This window comes from Chiloscyllium punctatum, chromosome 17 (assembly GCF_047496795.1).
Source record: "Chiloscyllium punctatum isolate Juve2018m chromosome 17, sChiPun1.3, whole genome shotgun sequence".
Taxonomy (NCBI): domain Eukaryota; kingdom Metazoa; phylum Chordata; class Chondrichthyes; order Orectolobiformes; family Hemiscylliidae; genus Chiloscyllium; species Chiloscyllium punctatum.
Window position 1 is genome coordinate 96930213 of NC_092755.1, and position 20097 is coordinate 96950309.

The 20097-nt window shown below is 40.9% G+C and overlaps 1 protein-coding gene across 1 annotated transcript in view; it reads left to right on the plus strand.

Moving 5' to 3' along the window:
• The window catches only part of grk3 (G protein-coupled receptor kinase 3), a 302636-nt gene that overhangs the window by 173423 nt on the left and 109116 nt on the right, over positions 1–20097 (plus strand). Inside the window, exons 4-7 of the mRNA XM_072588022.1 lie at positions 6531–6632; positions 7702–7776; positions 11188–11249; positions 13683–13734. Of these exons, the coding sequence (XP_072444123.1) occupies positions 6531–6632; positions 7702–7776; positions 11188–11249; positions 13683–13734 (291 nt within the window). The remainder of the gene's footprint in view (positions 1–6530; positions 6633–7701; positions 7777–11187; positions 11250–13682; positions 13735–20097) is intronic.

Sequence of the window (20097 nt, forward strand, 5' to 3'; positions counted from 1 at the left end):
CATTCCATTGTTCACAGGCCTCCCAGTCTGAAAAACAACCCTCCAACACCACCTTCTGCTCTTCTGCCTTTGAGGAGAAAGTGAGGACTGCAGATGCTGGAGATCAGAGCTTAAAAATGTGTTGCTGGAAAAGCGCAGCAGGTCAGGCTGCATCAAAGGAACAGGAGAATCAACGTTTCGGGCTTATGCCCAAAACGTCGATTCTCCTGTTCCTTTGATGCTGCCTGACCTCCTGCGCTTTTCCAGCAACACATTTTTAAGCTCTTCTACCTTTGAGCCAGTTCTGTATCCAAATGGCTAGTTCTCCCTGTATTCCATGAGATCTGACCTTGCTCACCAGTCTCCCATCCAGGGTTTGGAGGGATATGGGCCGGGTGCTGGCAGGTAGGACTAGATTGGGTGAGATATCTGGTTGTCGAACACCTTCCTGAAGTCCATATAGATCACATCTACCACTCATCAATCCTCTTTGTTACTTCTTCAAAAATCTCAATCAAGTTTGTGAGACATGATTTCCCACACACAAAGCCATGTTGACTATCCCTAATCAGTCCTTGCCTTTCCAAATACATGTACATCCTGTCCCTCAGGATTCCCTCCAACAACTTGCCCACCACTGACGTCATGCTCACTGGTCTATAGTTCCCTGACTTGTCCTTACCATCCTTCTGAAACAGCGGCACCACGTTAGCCAACCTCCAGTCTTCCGGCACCTCACCTGTAACTATCTCAAATATCTCAGCAAGAGGCCCAGCAATCACTTCCCTAGCTTCCCACAGAGTTCGAGGGTACACCTGATCAGGTCCTGGGGATTTATGCACCTTTATGCGTTTCAAGACATCCAACACTTCCTTCTCTGTAATATGGACACTTTTCAAGATGTCACCATCTATTTCCCTACAGTCTATATCTTCCATGTCCTTTTCCACAGTAAATACTGATGCAAAATACTCGTTTAGTATCTCCCCCATTTTCTGCAGCTCCACACAAAGGCTGCCTTGCTGATCTTTGAGGGGCCCTATTCTCTTCCCAGTTACCCTTTTTCCTTAATGTATTTGTAAAAACCCTTTGGATTCTCCTTAATTCTGTTTGCCAAAGCTATCACATGTCCCCTTTTTTGCCCTCCTGATTTCCCTCTTAAGTATATTCCTACTGCTTTTACACTCTTCTAAGGATTCACTTATCTATCCTAACTATACCTGACATATGCTTCCTTCTTTTTCTTACCCAAACCCTCAATTTCAGCTAAGTAAGACCTCCTGCTGTTCATAATATTGCATTTCTGACAGTTCCAAGGGCAGAATGTTTTAGTGCAAGTGTCTGGAATACTGTACATGGGATGTTAGTTATGTCTGCAGGGCATGTGACTGATCTAATTTTATGTACTTTTTAGGCTTAGTTGACAAGGCAATGTAAGTGCATTAATAGAGGTCTAAAGGGCTACTAAGAGAAATAACTAAATAGTAAGTATAGTTGGCTGCTTTAAGTGATAAATCTTTGAATTTATTTTTAATATCTTTTCATATTTTTTCAGTACTTGTCAGCATTGCCAAAGACTACATTAGAAGGAGAAAAAGGAATGCTGCCAAAAAGTGAGGCACAAAGTAGTCTGTAGCTAAATGGTATGGTTTTGATCTTTGCTTTCTGGCTGGAGAATTCGGCATACTGCAACATGAGATGAATTCGGTACACTAGGGCTCTGAGGTGCCAGGCTATCATTCCTGGCAAAAGATGTCTTGCAGGTTGTATGCTGTGTATCTACCTTTACAAGCTCGGAGACAATGGAATAGAATTGGGAATTCTTTGCCAACTTACTTGTAGCACCACGCCTAGTACAGGATTAATACTGCAGTGTAGATTTGATAATGTTGCTTTTCACATATCTTTATGTATTTCTCACACAACATTTCAATGTGAGTGATGCATGCACATGCTTCAGGACATGTGCACAAGGGTTAGTTCACACAGTTAAATTTGGTTACGTTCGTAATACCCAAGAACTTTGCACACCAAATATTACAAAACAACTATACTTCCTTAATGGTCACAGGCACACTTCCAAACAAGCATATAACAGTCCATTGCTGATCTCTTATCCTTAGGATGTGCTGCAGTGCTGGCAGTGGCAACTGTACCATGCTATTTAAGAAGAAAGGAGATAAAAGCAATTGCCAGTTCTTTGATCTGTGAGCAGTACATTAACTGACAGTATCATCCTAGCTAGCAATGACCTCCATGCAAAGCATTGGAAGAGGTGCTCAGTGTGTGGTTTGATGCAGATAGCAAAGATTTGTTAATGGCATCTTGTTAATAAATAGGAACTGAGCAGTTGTTCTTAGTCACTGACTGGTACCTGTGCAACTCTGAATATTGTCTGAGGTCTGCTAATCTCTGGCATCCTTCCATCATTTTGGAATAGCTAATCTGTGAAATATTTGACCCAATAAAAGCAGAAAGTGCTGGAGAAACTCAGCAGGTCTTGTAGCGTCTGTGAAAAGAGGAACAATGTCAACATTTGGAGTTCAGTATGACTGTGAAGTTCTGAAGAAGAGTCATGCTGGACTAGAAACATTAACTCTTTCTTTCTCCACAGATACTGCCAGATAGAGTTATAGAAGTGTACAGCAAGAAAACAGACCCTGCGGTCCATCTTGTCCAAGCTGCCCAGATATCCTAAATTAATCTAGTCCCATTTGCCAGCACTTGGCCCATATCCCTCCAAACTCTTCCTATTCACATACTCATCCAAATGCCTTTTAAATGTTGTAATTGTACCAGCCTTCACCATTTCCTCTAGCAGCCATTCCAAACACACACCACCCTCTCCATGAAAAACTTGCCCTTATGTCCCTTTTGAATTTTTCCCCTCTCACCTTAAACCTATGCCCTCTAGTTCTGGACTCCCCACCCCAGGGAAAAACATCTTGTACTGCAAGGGGTGCAGTGGCAAAGTCTCTCAGTGTTGTAGGTTGACTTGAGTGGGTTTATGATCTGTGATCTTTTGGGATCTTTATCTCATGAAGGTGACTTAAAGACTGTAACCTCACACCTTTAATACATTGTCTGAGCTGAGATGTCACCTTTTGTTATAAAACTTTAAGTTATCTTGAGAATATGACTTAAAAGAGGTTCTGGGATTTACATATTAATGAACCGAAACCTGCAACCCGTTCTAAAAGATGAAAGACTTAACAACAATCCAGGTTTGTTCAATATATCATTTCAGTTGCATGACATTAATCTTTTGCTTTAAATTGTGTGTCTTATGGTCTTATTCTCCACAATCACCCAATGAAGGAGCAGTGCTCTGAAAGCTAGTGCTTCTAAATAAACCTGTTGGACAATAACCTGGCGTTGTATGATCTTTAACTATGAGGAATCTTGTCCAACCCCATACTGAAGTCCAAATAGATCATATCCTCCGTTCTGCCCTCATCAATCCTCTTTGTTACTTCTTCAAAAAACTCTGTCAAGTTAGTGAGAAATGCTTTCCCCTGCACAGTCAAGTTGTCTATCCTTAATCAGTCCTTGCCTTTCCAAATACATGTAAATCCTATCCCTCAGGATTTCCTCCAACAACTTGCCCACCACCGATGTCAGGCTTACCGGTCAATTGTTCCGTAATTTTTCCTTACCCCCTTTCTTAAACAGTGGCACCACGCTAGCCCACCTGCAGTCTTCCGGCACCTCACCTATGACTATCAATGATACAAATATCTCAGCAAGGGGCCCAGTAATCACTTCCCTAGCTTCCCCAGAGTTTGTACAGAACCTCACCTCTCTAATCACAACAAGGACAGAACCCCCCGGTCCTCCCCTTCCACTCCACCAACCTCCAGATACAACGCTTTATCATCTGCCATTTCTGCCACATACAGTCAGAAACCACCACCAGAGATATATTTCCCTCCCCACCTCTTTCAGCATTCCGCAGAGACCATTCCCTCGGTGACTCCATCGTTAGGTTCACACCCCCCACCAACCCACCTCCACTCCCGGCACCTTCTCTTGCCACTGGAAGAAGTGCAAAACCTGCACCCACACCTTTCCCCTTACCTCTGTCCAAGGCCCCAAAGGATCCTTCCACATCCAGCAGTGATTTTCCTGCACCTCCAAACACCTCATCTACTGTGTCTGTTGCTCTCGCTGTGGTCTCCTCTACAGTGGAGAGACAGGATGCCAGCTTATGGAATGTTTTGGAGAACATCTCTGGGACAAACACCCCAATCAACTCCACCGCCCTGTGGCCGATCACTTCAACTCCCCCTCCCATTCCGCCAGGGACATACAAGTCCTGGGCTGCCTCCACCCCAAATCCTAGCCACCCGACACCTGGAGGAAGAACACCTCATCTTCTGCCTTGGGACCCTCCAACCACACGATTTCACCAGTTTACTCATCTCCCCTCCCTCCACCTTATCTCAGATCCCACCCTCTAACTCAGCACTACCCTCTTGAACTGTCCTACCTATCCATCTTCCTTCCAATCTATCTGCTCCACCCTCCATTCGAACCAATCATCATAACCCCCACCTTCATCCAAGACATTCATAGCTACCTTCCCCGCCCCCACGCCCAACCTCCCTCCCATATATCTCACAGTTCCCTTGCCACCCCCCCCAACGGCCCCAACCAATATTCCTGATGAAGAGCTTATGCTTAAAACGTTGCCTCTCCTGCTCCTCTGATGCTGCCTGACTGACTGTGCTTTTCCAGTGCCAGACTTTTTGACACAGATTTCTAGGCTGCATCCAATCAGGTGCTGGGGATTTATTAGCTTTTATGTGTTTTAAGACATTCAGCATCATCTCTGTGGTATGGACATTTTTCAAAATGTCACTATCTATTTATACACATTCGATATCTTCCTTCTCCACAGTAAACACTGATGCAAAGTACTTGTTTAGTATCTTGTCCCATCCCCTGCAGTTCCACACATACACTGCCTTGCTGATCTTTGAAGCATCCTATTCTCACCCCAGTCACCCTTTATCCTTATTGTATTTATAATATCCCTTTGGATTCTCCTTAACCCTTTTTGCCAAAGGTATGTCATGTACTGTCTTTCCCCTCCTGAATTCCCTCTTAAGTATACTCCTCATGCAATTATACTCCTGTAAGGTTTCACTTGATCTCTGCTGTCTATACCTGACATATATCTCCTTTTTCTTGACCAAAACCTCAACTTCTCTAGTCATCTAGCATTTGTTGCACCTACCAGCCTTGTCTTTCAGTCTAAAGGGAGAATACCGTCTCTGGACTCTCATTTTCTCATTTTTGAAGGCTTTCCATTGCCTGCGAACATCTATTCCCAATCAACTTTTGAAAGTTCTTGCCTATTTACTCCAGCATTTTTAAAACAATTTCACTTCTCCACCATTTGCATAATTTTTCTTTTGTGCAGATCTTCTTGGGCAGTTTGGCTGCAAAAATGATTGAAGTTTAACATACAGTATGAAAGATATATTAAAAAAATTAAAATATCATCATCACCATGTAATCTGCCAGTGCATTTTTGAACCTAGCAGAGTTTATTCCATAGAAATTAATTCCAGTTCACCAAATCACAGCCTGCCAGATGACTGAGAGTTTATCGCAAGTGTTGAGGTCAGGTTAGAAGTGAGTATATTTCACTCTGTCAGTGCTGTTTGCTCTGAGGTTACTGGATGTTCTTACTGTATTGTGTAAGGAATGCTCTGTACTAGTTTCTAAGGCTGTTTTTGTTTTCAGCCTCGGATGTGCTTTTCCAATCCGAGCCTTTTATCCTGCAGAGCAGGATGTCATGTCTTTCAATCTTATCTTTCACCTTTGCAACATGGCCTCTGTTGCATTTTAGTTGTATATTTGCCAATAGCCATGTCATGCAGTGAGTATTTGTATAGGTTATCCAGTTTTCACTGATTTTGTTTTAAATTAAGACTTCTCAAAGTGCTCAAAAACAGTGCCTTGGTGAAAACTTAAATTGACTTAAGTATAAACAAACAAGCCAGAAAAAAATTCCAAAATACCAGCCTATTCAGGTTGCTGGTTACCTTGTGAAAAATAACCTTCGGGAATTCTTGTAAAAATGGGGAGTCAGTGGCCTTGTGTCATTATTGCTGGATTCTAAACCCAGAGACCTAGGTAATACTTTGGGGTCCCAGGTTCGAATCTTGCCTTGGCAAATGGTCAAATTTGAATTCAATAAAAATCTGGAATCAAGAGCCTGTGATGACCAGAAATCCATTGTCGATTGTTGGAAAATCCCATCTGGTTCACTAATGTCCTTTAGGGAATGAAACTGCTGTCCTTACCTGGTCTGGCCTACATGTGACTCCAGACCCACAACAATGTGGTTGACTCTTAGCTGCCTTCTGGGCTGGGCAATAAATGCTGGTTACGCAGCGATACCCTCATCCCATGAATGAGTTTTTTAAAAATTGCAATGAAAAATCCATGATCTATAAGATTAAAAAGGTTTCCCTTCTGTAGCTTCAAATAATGTTCAGTTTAAAGAATGTTGATGTAATTAGGAATATTTTAAATTTCAGATCAAAGACTATGAAAAGCTAGATTCAGAAGAGGATCGTTTGTGTCGAAGTCGACAGATCTATGATAAATATATAATGAAAGAACTACTGTCCTGTTCACATGTGAGTTTGCTACTTTTTTTGAAAAACCCACATATTTGACAACATTTCCACACTAATGAGAATTTTATGTTGGTATTTGTATCAGGTACAGGATCTGTAATTCCACATATATAAAATATACAGTATCAGGGACTGCATTTATACCATGCACTGGAAGATGGACTTTTGAAACCATATGACGCTACCTGCCATCTCAACATTGATTTCCAACACAGAATCCCTTGATCTATTTATACTGACCCAATATTCAATCATTTACCAATGTTCTGTCATGATCCCCAACATTACCCCAACATTACCATTCGCCACAGCCCAAGGATGGCATTCTGTTCACTGGCATTCTACGCTCTTGAAATGAGGCCCGAGACCCAATATTGTGAGACCCTCAGCTTGCCATGAACAGCAGTAAGGTGAGAAGTGCAGCATTAGTCTACTGTCTGACATCACTGCCCCCTCTGCCCCAAATTCCTTCCTCACTTTCCCAGCCCACTTCTAGGTCTAGAATTTCTATAGAGATATCAAGATATGCAATTATGGAAAATTTAGAGCCACAGAAATTATGTATCATATATTTGCTTGAGTGTTACTTGAAGTGAGAGGCCATAGTTATAAAGAGAGACTTTACAAGCTAAGAACTTAATCTGTGGAACAGCATAGATGATAGGAATCTAAAAGAAGTTTCCAACATTTTGAAAGAACTTGAGAAAATAAATACTGCGTGTTTATTTCCATTGGAACAGTGAATTGGTAACAACGAGGCATAAAGTTTGCATTAGTAGTTCCATTCCAGATAGTGAAGGATTTAAACTGGAGTTTTTATTTACAGAAATACTCATTATAGATTTGCACCTACAAACCCAAACACCACACTTTCAATATGTTCTAATATGCAGGAGCACAAGTGAATCATCAGCTAATGCCCATTCCCTGAATGCAATTAAGCTCTCAGTTTTTCGCAATTAACAAAAGCGAACAGAAAGCATGATTGTTGGAAAATTAACTTCATACAAAATGTTTTTTACATGTATTAGTATTATAAGGTGCTAATATAGATTCACTGCTGTTGTAGCCTTTCTCCAAGCGAGCTGTGGATCATGTACAAACCCATTTGGCCAAGAAGCAGGTGCCTCCCAGTCTCTTCCAGGTAGGTCCTGATTACAATATTTTATACAATAGCTTTCAAAAGTAATAAAACATCTGGGGTTCTTCATATGAGCAGGACAAAGCAAAATGTAACAGCAAGGGCCATGAGAAGATGAATAGGCCAGTTGACTATACAGGCAGAAGTGGGTCCTGCAGATGCTGGAAATCAGAGTCTAGATTTGAGTGGTGCTGGAAAAGCACAGCAGGTCAGGCAGCATCTGAGGAGCAAGAAGATTGAAGTTTCGGGCAAAAGCCCTTAATCAGGAATGAATCCTCATTCATTCCTGATTAAGGGCTTTTGCCCGAAACGTTGGTTTTCCTGCTCCTCGGATGCTGCCTGACCTGCTGTGCTTTTCCAGCACTATTCTAACCAGTTGACTATACAGTCAGAGTTGGTTCAAGGAGCACCTTAAACAGTGTATGAATTAGAAAAGAAGAGAGGTAATGGGAGGGATTTCCAAATCTTAGGGCCCATGCAACTGAAGACACAGCTGGCATTGGTGGAGAAGTTAAATCCAAGATGCTCAGGAGACCAGAACTAGATGAGATATTTTAAGAGGGCTGTAGGGTTGGATAAGTTCAGAGAGATAGAAAGGGCTGAGGCCTCAGATTAATTGCTTATCACTGTTTACAGATTTTACATCAAGCCATTGCTTGACAAGGAGTCAATGAGCACAGGAATGATAGGTGAGCAGAACTTGGTGCAAATTAGGACACAATTAGAAAAAGTCTGTATGACACATCTGGCCAAAGACAGTAGGCAACTTTGGGAGTCATATAGGCTCAGTGAATTCACTAGCTCCTACGTAAAGGCTCCTGATGTGATATTTGATATTTTGTTCTAATGACAGTAAACTATATTATGTAATCGCATCTTTGAGACAGGATTTGCTTATCTATAGTGCGGCACTTTGATAAGGCAGCATTAAGACTTATAACGTAATACTGTATTCCTTTGAGTTTAGAAGGTTAAGGTATGAGCCTTAAAAGCATATATTTAAAAGGATAAGGGGATTTGGGAGGTTGCACAGAGAATTAATGCTTCATTTATACAGAACACTGGTGACACGACATATGGAGTACTGTGTATCATATTGTCACCTTCTTTAAAGGATATAAATACATTGGTACAGTTGAGAGAAGGTTTACCAGACTAATATCTAGACAGAGAATAAATAGGTTGAAAAGACCAGCCTTGTATCCACTGGAGCTTAGAAGCGTAAGAGGCTACTTTATTGAAACATATAAGATCCTGAAATTTCTTGACAGGATATAAGTGGAGATGATGTTCCCTCTTATGAGAGAATCCAGAAAATGGGGTCACTGTTTAAAAATCAGGGGTCATCCATTTAAAACAGCAATGTGGCGATTTTTTTTCTCTGTGAGGTTCGTGACGTTTTACAATTCTTTCTTCATGAAAAGCTGGTAGAAAAAGTCCTTTGATATCATTAAGGCTGAGGTAGATATAATCTTGTTAAACATGGGAGTGGAAGTTTATCATTGGTGTGTGGATGATAACTCTGAGGTTGCAATCAGATTAGCCATGATCCTATTGAATGATAGAGGGCTGAATGGTCAACCCCTCTTGTTGTTCATGTGCCAATGACAGTTGGCAGAATTTTATAAGCGTCTGAATTATCTTGTCAATGATGAGAAGTGTGGCAGAACCGTACAATAATTGACGTCAAGATCATGTCATTCCTTTTATGCTTTTCAGAAGTGGTGTGATGAGATTTTCACTAGGTAGCCCCAAGATGTCAATTGATGTTCAATACTGACTGTTGAACAGATTGTTAGCAGCTCAACGTGCCTCATTAATGTTCACTCTCCCCTCTTACCAAGTTCCCCAAAAACAAGCTAGACAGCAGAAAATCTCAACAAGGAAATCAGAGCAAGTAAACCTGACTAATTCAGCTCCTCTGTTGCTCCAAGTAACATCTACATTGCCTACAGCCAAACTGCAGCCAAGGGTGTGATCCTCTGGCACCAGCCATATGCATTCCTTCTCCATGGGCATTGGCACCAGCCATCTGTAAACCCATCATCACTGTCCTGGCACATCTAGTATGCACTGGAAGTGCACTTGGTATGCATAGTCATGCCAGTATTTAACACTAAAAGGCTGCAGTGGGAACAATTGGCACACAGGGACAGGCACTAGCTTGCAGATTGGACCAGGTTTCATCTTGGGAATGTTCATTTGCTTCCTAGTGCTCACTCAGTTAGTGTCTACCTGCTTGCTGATGGCATCTCTACCTTATCTTGTCTTGGAATTACAAATTAATGGAGTCAGGAGCCAATCAGTTTGCCTTGCAGTCCACAGCTTAGAGGGTGTACATCTTTTTGAAAGGTAGTGTGGTACCTCAATCTCACATCTGCTCCATGTGCCAGCAACCTTTGTGGCAAAGACATGGCATGTGCCTGGCAGCATATCATGGATGCACCATTCAGTCAGGGGGTAAGTTAAAAGCAGCCTCCCTTTATTGGTCAAGGTCATTGGTTACAGTCACTAGTCAGAAGTGATATGCAGAAGTAGGAGAGCAGCAGTGGCATGCAGAGTTGTGTTTGCTCGTTTGGCAGGACATGGCTGTCTCTTTGCACAAGTGGTTTCTGTTTTCTCCTGCAAAGGACACTATTCTCTCCTTGTAGAGTTGAATATATCGATGTCAGGCACCCTTTGTGCTCTCTTTGCCCTATTATGAATTGCCCTTTTCTGTAATGAGAAAAGGGTATGGGAGAATGAGTGAAATGTCTTTGGATGACATGCCTGTTATTGCTGTTGCATGTTGCATATTTGACAGGTGTACTCCTGTTTGTAAGAATTCCTACATTTTTATAACACGCATTCTAATCTTGCTACAGTCCTCAGAATAACAAAGACACACCGTTAAAATGGGTGACAGTTCTTGTTTGGTTTGTACTTATAATTGTGCTTCTTCTTGCCCAAGTTTTGTATGTTTTGTTATCTTTACTTCTTCCTTCTCTCGCATCATACAACTTTCACTATCCAAAAGACTTAAATGGTGGGATTAGTTCCTGGAAAATTTCCAGTTCGGGAGAGGAACTATGAGTAAACATTTCTCCAGAGTATCACTTTTCCTCTTTTATCGTAAAGTGCATGCATCCGCATCTGAAAGCAGGTAGAACAGTCCACATTCACATCCCCCTGCCATATTTTAAAGCATTATACATCATGTTGTGCAATATCCATCAACTTTGTAAAGGCTTATGCCTCAGCTAAAGGGATACAACTACAGATTTGGCAGTTCAGTGTTCTTTACAAAAGTGTAAGTAATTATTTAAGTCTGTTATGAAGTTTCACAAATGTACAGCCACCTCCTACCATATGAATATAACCTGTAGACATTCCAGCTCCAGCAACTTGTTCATTTTTTTTGTTTCTTTCTATTAGCCGTACATAGAAGAGATCTGTGACAGCCTACGGGGAAAAATTTTTCAGAAATTTATAGAGAGGTAGGTTCAGTTCAAGTGTACTCATTTTAGAGAACTTGCTGTTAGGTATTTGGTGTTTATTGAGACTTGTTGCAACAATTGTTCAAGGCTAACAATGTGTGGAATTTGTTCACTGACATTTATGTGCTGTGCAAATTTTATAGCTAAAATTCCACTTAATATGTAAATGTTGTTACTGGAAAGATGTATCTGTACGAATGCTGTTTATGAAATAATATCTTGTGGAATTGCTGTTTATAAAAGAGTGTTTATGCTGTGTAAGTGCTTCCTGATAATGGGCTACATTGTGCAAAAACTATTTATAACATAGTATATGTGTGCCAGTGACTGTTGATTATAACAGAGTTGGTATTGTGCCAATGCTGTTCATATATACCTGTACCAATGCTGTTTGTGTATGTCAGGGTCCATGCTATACGACTGCTGGTTATAAAATGGTCAGTGTTGTGCAAGTGTTACGTACGCTGAACCACATGTACTTTAGCAAAGTGTTCAGCAAGGTTCTTCATGGTAAGCTAGTTAACAAGGGATCCAGGGGGAGCTAGCCAATTGGCTTGAAGTAGGAGACAGAGGGTGGTGGTAGAGGGTTGCTTTTTCAAATTGGAGGCCTGTGACCAACAGTGTACCACAAAGATTAGTGCTTGGTCCACTGCCTTTATTCATTTATATATGTATGATTTGGATGTTAATACAGGAGGTGCGATTAGTAAGTTTGCAAATGATACCAAAATTAGTGGTGTAGTATACAGGTCATCTCAGTGTACAACAGGACCTTGATCACATGCACCAATGGGCTGCGGAGTGGCAGATGGAGTTTATTATAAATAAATGTGAGGTCTTGCATTTTGGTAAGGCAAACCAGTGCAGGACTTATACAGTTAATGGTAGAGTTGTGAGGAGTGTTCCCAAAACAATGAGACCCAGGGGTGCAGGTACATAGTTTCTTGAACGGGGAGTCGCGGCTAGACAGGGTGGGGAAAAAGTGGTGAAGGAGGAGGCTTTCCCTTATTGGTCAGAACAATGAGTATAGGAGTTGGTTACATCATATTGCGGCTGTACAGGACATTAGTCAGGCCACTTTTCAAATACTACATACAGTTCTGGTCATCCTTCTATAGGAAGAGTTTTGTTAAACTTGAGAGGGTTTACAGAAAGAATTTACAAGGGTATTGCTGAGACTGAAGAGTTTGAATTACATGGAGAGGTTGAATAGGCAAAGGCTTTTTTCCCTGGAACTTCAATGTTGAGATGTGACCTTATTGAGGTTTATAAAATTATAAGCGACGTGGATAGGAGGAATAGTCAAGGTCTTTTTTCCTAGGGTGGGGGAGTCTAAAACTAGAGGGCACAGGTTTAAGGTGAGAGAGGAAATATTTAAGAAGAGACCTAAGGGGCAACCTTTTCTCACAGAGGGTGGTGCATGTAAGGAATGAGCTGCCAGAGGAAGTGGTGGAGGCTGGTACAATTACAACATTTAAGAGGCATTTGGATGGGTATATGAACAGGAAGGGTTTGGAGGGATATGGGCCAAATGTTGGCAAATGGGACTAGGTCAGATTGGGTTGTCTGATCAGCGCAGATGAGTTGGACCGAAGGGTCCATTTATGTGCTGTATGACTCTATAGCCTATGATAGCAACTTATAAGGTGTGGAAATTTGAGTGTGAGGAAAGGATTTGACTCACCTTCTGTCAGTTATTGTCCAGATTCATAAGAAAGAGGAAAGTAACTGACAGATGATTATACTGCTGAAATAGTCCGGTTTGAGTCGCATCTTGAAGGAAAGAAAGGATAGTGATAGAAAATTGCTGAGAAATTATGCAAAATGCATACAAACCTAATGCTAACAGATTCAAGACAATTTCTGATCGTTCTGGTTCTAATCACTCTCTGGTCAAGCAACATTCTGTAGGTAACTGCCTGAATGATTTTGAGTGAAAACTCATGCAGTGAGGATTTGGATATATGAGGTGGGGAAACTGTTGTCAGTTGGGGCATCTGTTATGTTACAATCATCTTCTACATTGATTATGTTTTATCTGTATCAACTTAGCAATCAAAGTTTTTTTTTGGCCTTTGATGTTGTAATCCCTTGCATAGTGCATGTGTTACCAGTAGAAGAGAAAAGTATTGGTCTTGGTTAGGATGCATTCTATGAATGACGCCTGGTATCCCTCACTGTCTAGGTCATGTATGAACTTCTTGTTTTGGCAAGTTACCAGTGAGGTAATGATAGTTGTGAAGTTCTTCTGTAGCATGTATCAATATCGATAAGAGAGATGGGAAGAATACTGGAAGCACAACCAGGATTTTCTTCCATCTGAGATGTAATTGACCTTAATGAGCTTTGTGCCTCTCCACCACAATTTCAACAGCTTGTCTGCTGTGAACCAGGAAATTCTCACCAAATCTTGTCTTTGATTTTTTTTCACAGTGACAGGTTCACTAGGTTTTGCCAGTGGAAGAATGTAGAACTAAACATCCATGTAAGTGTATTGTTTACTTTTGGATCATTTGTAATGTTGTTAAAAATGGTGCATATGTTGCTTTTTGCTTTGGATTCATGACCTGCCGTTCTGAAAGTTTGACCTGTGAGTTCGTGGCAGTGTTATTTTGCAATCCAGTATAAAAGTGATGGATATACTTAAATTATGAAAGTTTTGTGCGTCCATCTTTTAGATAAGATGCTAAACTGTGATTCATTTACTTGTTCATTTGGATATTAAAGACTTCCTGACATCATGAAAAGAAAGGAGCAGGGAGTCCTAATCAAAATTCCTCTTCAACAACAGGTTAATAGATTGTTTATCAAATTTCTCATTACTTGCTGTATGCCAGTTGTCTGACTTGTTTGTCTACATAGCATTAGTGACTATACATCAAAGTTATTTATTGGATGTAAGATGTTTTATGACATTGAGTGACATGATAAGGAGTCATACAAACGCAGATTTTTTCTACAGTGCTAATTCATAGAATCATAGAATGCCTACAGTGTGGAAAGAGGCCATTTGGCCCACTGAGCCTGGACCAACCCTCTGGAGAGCATCCCACCCAGACCCAGCCCTGCTCACTATCACTGTAACCCTGTACTTGGCATGGCTAATCCACCTACCCTACACATCCCTGGACACTACAGGGCAATTCAGCATGGCCAATACACCTAACCTGCAGATCTTTAGACCATGGGAGGAAACTGGAGTACCCAGTGGAAACCCATGCAGACATGGAATAATGTGCAATCTCCACACAGGCAGTCCCATAGACAGACCCAAGGCTGGAATGGAACCTGGGTCCCTGGTGCTGTGAGGCAGTAATGTTAACCACTGAGCCACTGTGTCGCCCAATATTTTATTACATGCTATTTGTACTGATAATTTTTGAGTGACATCTTAGAGTTGTTTGAATTGAATTTGAACTTCTTTCTTGGAAGCTCCTTCTAGATGCAACATCCTCCTGTTTACAGCAAGTGTCAGATTGAAAATTATCTTGGAATTCTAAGAGTTGTCTTCAATTTAACAAGTCCAATTTATCTCCCTTAATTAGTATTAATAGTTATGTTTTTTTTGCCTTTGATATCAACAAAGTGTCCATTGTATAATATGGTAGGATACAGTTTTTTCAGAATCAGCCAACTGGTCAACTTTTAATTGTATAGCTGGCCTGTTCAAGAGTCACATTACTAACTTAAATAAAAGTACAATACTGTGGATGCCAGAAATCTGAGAGAAACACAGAACGCTGTTGAAACTCAGCAGCTCTGGCAGCGCCTCTGGAGAAAGAAACAGAATTGACTTTACTTTTCCGATATGACTCTTCTTTGGAACTCTGGCTAATGAAAGGCCATGGGCCAAGTGCTGATAAGTGGGATTCGTGCAGATAGATCAGTGCTGGTGAATTGAGCTGTGCCTCTTTTGTGCTGTGTGACTCTGACTCTCCAGATGCTGCAGACCTGTTGAGTTTCTCCAACATTCTTTGTATTTGGATCAGATTGCCGCAGAGAGTTCACCAATGATCCATCATTTGTTCAAATATTGAGAAGACAACTCCTCTTACCATCCAAACCCATCCTCAAAGCCGTCAGCTGGTCATTAGACACCTGACAAGTTTCACCTCTTGTTAGGTAGGTATCCTGTATACCAGGAATATCATAAAATTTGAGGTCATGAATACCTTGTCCGAATGGATTGCTTTATTGAAATTTTTTACCCAAACTTTCAAATCAGTGACTTTGCAGATATATGCCCACTTCAGCCCATTTTGTTGAATGCGTAGTTCTTGTTCTAGACTTGGAGGGTAACCTTTATAGAATTTTGTTTCAAGGTTGCTGGATTTATTGATTTGCCCAAAGGGACCCTTTAAACCATAAATGGTTTATCCTGTTGAAATATAAATTAGGATAATTTCTGTGTAATTGAACATCCTTGCAGGTGAATGAAATCCACTGATCCTGTTTCATCTCCTAATGATCCTCTTATCCTAACAAAACACTGAATCATAATCTACTTTCACAGTATCTGTTGAATTCTGTGAAGAGCTTTCAATTTTATTTAAAGCCTTTTCCATCCACTTAATATCTCCAGTTTCTTTCACAATGCCCATTGCAGTAATCTACTTACTGAATGACGGCCAACAGACTCTGTGTCTTCAGTTTGTTTATGATTTTTGATATAGAGGTAGGATAGTCAATGGTCATATGATTTCCTGTTAAGTTCATGCTAATGATAGTCACACAAACCCAATCTTGGACTTCATGATTAGCTTTACGACTAAATATTTTGATCAGGCACCACCTGATCAAGTGTAACTTGGTTGAGCAATAAAATTCTGTAGCCAGTAATGCACTTTGGCACAGCCACATAAACCAGAACCACTCAAAATTGATGGCTATCCTTTGAAGTCAGCTAAGACTCTTGATGAAGAATGTAATCAGTCAGTGGTCAGCTGTTTCCTGGCAACATTGGATGGTGAAGAACGTGTTAAGCTTTTCATCACTATGTTGTCAATTGGCATGTCACTTTGAGGACTATTTTGATTAAACACAATCAGTGAATCTTAGAAATGGAGCAGGAGGCACCACTTACGAAAGAATGATCATGAAAGCCACGTTGCTTCAGCTAAGTGACAGGAAAACAACAAGAAGCTGGGAATAATTTTAGATTGTTTAGAAGGACAGCATGATGGCTCAGTGTTTGGCACTGCTGCCTCACAGCGCCAGGAACAACCTTAATTACAACCTTGGGTGATTGTCTATGTGGAGTTTGCATATTCTCCCTGTGTCTGTCTGGATTTCCCCTGGATGCTACAGTTTCCTTGTACACCCCAAAGGTGTGCAGGTTGGGTGGATTGGCCATGCTAAATTGTCCATAGTGTCCATGGATGTGTACTCTAGATGGTTTAGCCATGTTAAATGCAGAGTGACAGGAATAGAGTGGAGTTGGTGGTGGTTTGGGGTGGGTCTGGGTGAGATGCTTTTTGGAGGGTTGGTACAAACTCTGTTGGCCAAATGGCCTTTTTCCGCACTGTAGGGGTTCTCTTCTCTGATCTTTACAACTGCATTATAACACTGCAGAATCTTACCACACAACAAATGCAGAATCTGAGACTATACATGGACCTCAAAAGCCAGATATCATTCAAGGGTCGTCTAACACATCTCCATTACAACAGCAGGCAAGTCCCGCTGAGTTTTCCTTTGAGAGAAATGCATTTACTTCCAAGATGGAACAATTGCTGAAATACATCAGGCATAGTTTTTCCCAGAATGATATTTACTTTTATTAATAGGAGCTGGTAGTAATTAGTTTATTATTTAAATAGAGATGTGACCCTTTTAGTCAGCACTTCACAATAAAACTCAAATACATTATGAAAAGTTAGTGGGCTGTGTAATAGTGCAGCTAACGGAATATTGGTGCTTCTTTCATGGGATTGGAGTATAAGAGTAGGAAAGCCTTACTGCATCTCTACAAGCTGCTCTTGAGACCACATTTGTGAACAGCTTTGATCACCTTATTTAAGGAACATTATCATTTCATTGGAGGCAGTTCAGAGAATGTTCACTAGGATGATCCTTGGTACAGAGACATTGTCTTATAAGGAAAGGTTAGAATGTAGAAGAGTAAGAGGTGACCTCATTGAAACATATAAGATTCTCAAGGGGCTCAGCAGGTTAAATGCTGAGAGGATATTTCTTCTCATGGGAGAGCATAGGACCTGAGGACATAGTCTCAGAGTAAAGGTATGCCAATTTCAGCCTGAGATGATGATGAATTTCTCCTCTCAGATGGTTCAGAGTGTTTGGAACTCTTTGCCACATAGAGCTGTAAGGGCAGAATCCTTGTGTACATGTAAAGCTGTGATCAATATTTTCTTAAAGTAGAAGGAGAATTGAGGGTTATGGGGAAAGTGGAACAACCAAGATCATGTTGAATGGCAGAGCAGGGTTAAGGGGCCAAATAGCCAACTCCTGTGCCTATTTCTTATGTACTTGTGGTCTTTACCTGTAACTCAGTTATAGATGCATGACTGATTTGATTTGATGAAGGGATTTGATGATTGATTCCTGATGAAGGGCTTTTGCCCGAAATGTCGATTTTACTGCTCTTTGGATGCTGCCTGAACTGCTGTGCTCTTCCAGCACTACTAATCCATAATCTGGTTTCCAGCATCTGTAGTCTTTTTTTTTGCCTACCTGATTTGATTTGAGTTGAACTGTCCAAAGGATCACACAACACCAGGTTATAGTCCAACAGGTTTAATTGGAATCACACTAGCTTTTGGAGCGACGCTCCTTCATCAGGTGGTAGTGGCACTATCACCTGATGAAGGAGCGTCGCTCTGAAAGCTAATGTGCTTCCAATTAAACCTGTTGGACTATAACCTGGTGTTGTGTGATTTTTAACTTTGTACACCCCAGTCCAACACCGGCATCTCCAAATCATGTCCAAAGGATGTCACAGTACGAGTCTACTGCCTAAATTCAAGTTGCCAGAGACGCTCCTAAGTTAAGGTGAACATTTAAGGTGTATATTCAGGCCAAGTAAATGATATGTCCAGTCTGGAATTGCTGCTTACAGATTGATATGTTGGCTGGCATGCATTAAATACAGGATAATACAAAGGCCAAAGTGTGATCCACAGTAAATGGTATAGAGACCAGAGTGCATTACTTTCAGGTTATCACACGAGCCAGAGTGTCACTCACAGAATAGCACACAGTTTAGAACATGCTGTAAAGATGTTGCATACCAATCTTGAAATGACTTTTCTTTCCAAGTAGCTTTGCTTAGATGGGCATTAGCCAATCAAACAAAGAATAATGTGCTTATAGTCTTGGCACTTGTATGTGACAACCACCTTTGAATCATCGACCTCAGTGTGAACAAAATAAAAGGATGTCATACTTACAATACTCACAATCTTTCAATTATCTTCTGGGCTCATAACAATGAGAAAAGAGAAGAGGCCGGTGATGCTGAAGTAGTCCAGTTTGAGTGTTCTACCGAAGGAAATTATGATAGAAAATTGCTGAGAAATTATGCAAAATACATACAAACCTAATGCTAAAAGATTCAAGGCGATACCTCAGCCCTCTGGTTCTAATTGTCTGTTTGATCAACATTCTGCAGCTAACTGCTTGAATGATTTTATGAATGAAAACTTGTGCCAGTGGGGTTTGGATAGATGAGGCAAAGAAGGCAATATGTTTGATTTCCACTCTGTGGTTGATGATTGCTTACAGATTAACATGTTGGCTGGCATGCCGTATGTACAGGATAATAAACAAGCTAAAATGTATTCCACGCTAAATGGTATACAGTCAGAACTGCACACGCTAGAAGAGCATTGTTAGAATGACATGCAGATTAGAACATACTGTAGAATACCAGTCTCTCTAGGTGCTGCAAACATTAATGGTAAGTGTTATGTAAAAAGAACTGCTGTTATTATTACATCCTTAGACAATGTCTGAAAGCAGTTTACTGTACATATAAATTACCTTGTGAAGCAGATAAACAAAGTGCTATTCATGCACAGCAAGATCCACGAACATTGATCAAGTGATAAATAGTTTTTTTTTAAACGTTGGCTAATGGAATTATATTATTAAGTCCATTATTCAGGAATTTCCTGCTCACCATTGAAAAGTATTGTAAGATTTCTAAAATCCATCCACCCGAACTTCCAGAGTGGTCAGATCATATCTCATCAGAAGAACTGGCACGTTAGACAATGCAGCATTTCTTCTGTTCGACAGTCAAGCTTCCACCCAGATTATTTGTTTAATTTGTACACCTTGAAAACTCCATCTCTCCAGTACAAGAAGCATGAGTTTTTTTTAGATTAGATTACTGTGGAAACAGGCCCTTCGGCCCAACAAGTCCACACTGACCCGCTGAAGCGCAACCCACCCAGACCCATTCCCTTACACCTGACACTACGGGCATTTAGCATGGCCAATTCACCTAACCTGCACATTTGTTGGAGTGTGGGAGGAAACTGGAGCACCCGGAGGAAACCCACGCCAACATGGGGAGAATGTGCAAACTCCACACAGAGAGTTGCCTGAGGCGGGAATTGAATCTGGGTCTCTGGCGCTGTGAGGCAGCAGTGCTAACCACTGTGTCACCGTGAGTTCTGTTAACTGAGCCAACCTAACACTTTAACAAATGTGATATAGTTGCAGTAATCTCAGTGCATACTCTACAGTATATAAACATCTCGCTTCGGATCACTGACTCACGCGTATCCTATGTTGTCTCTATAATTTGCTAGCATTCAATATTCTTAAACATTTTGTTCTGTACAAGCTTTGTATACCACTTTTTCTTATGAATCCTCTATCA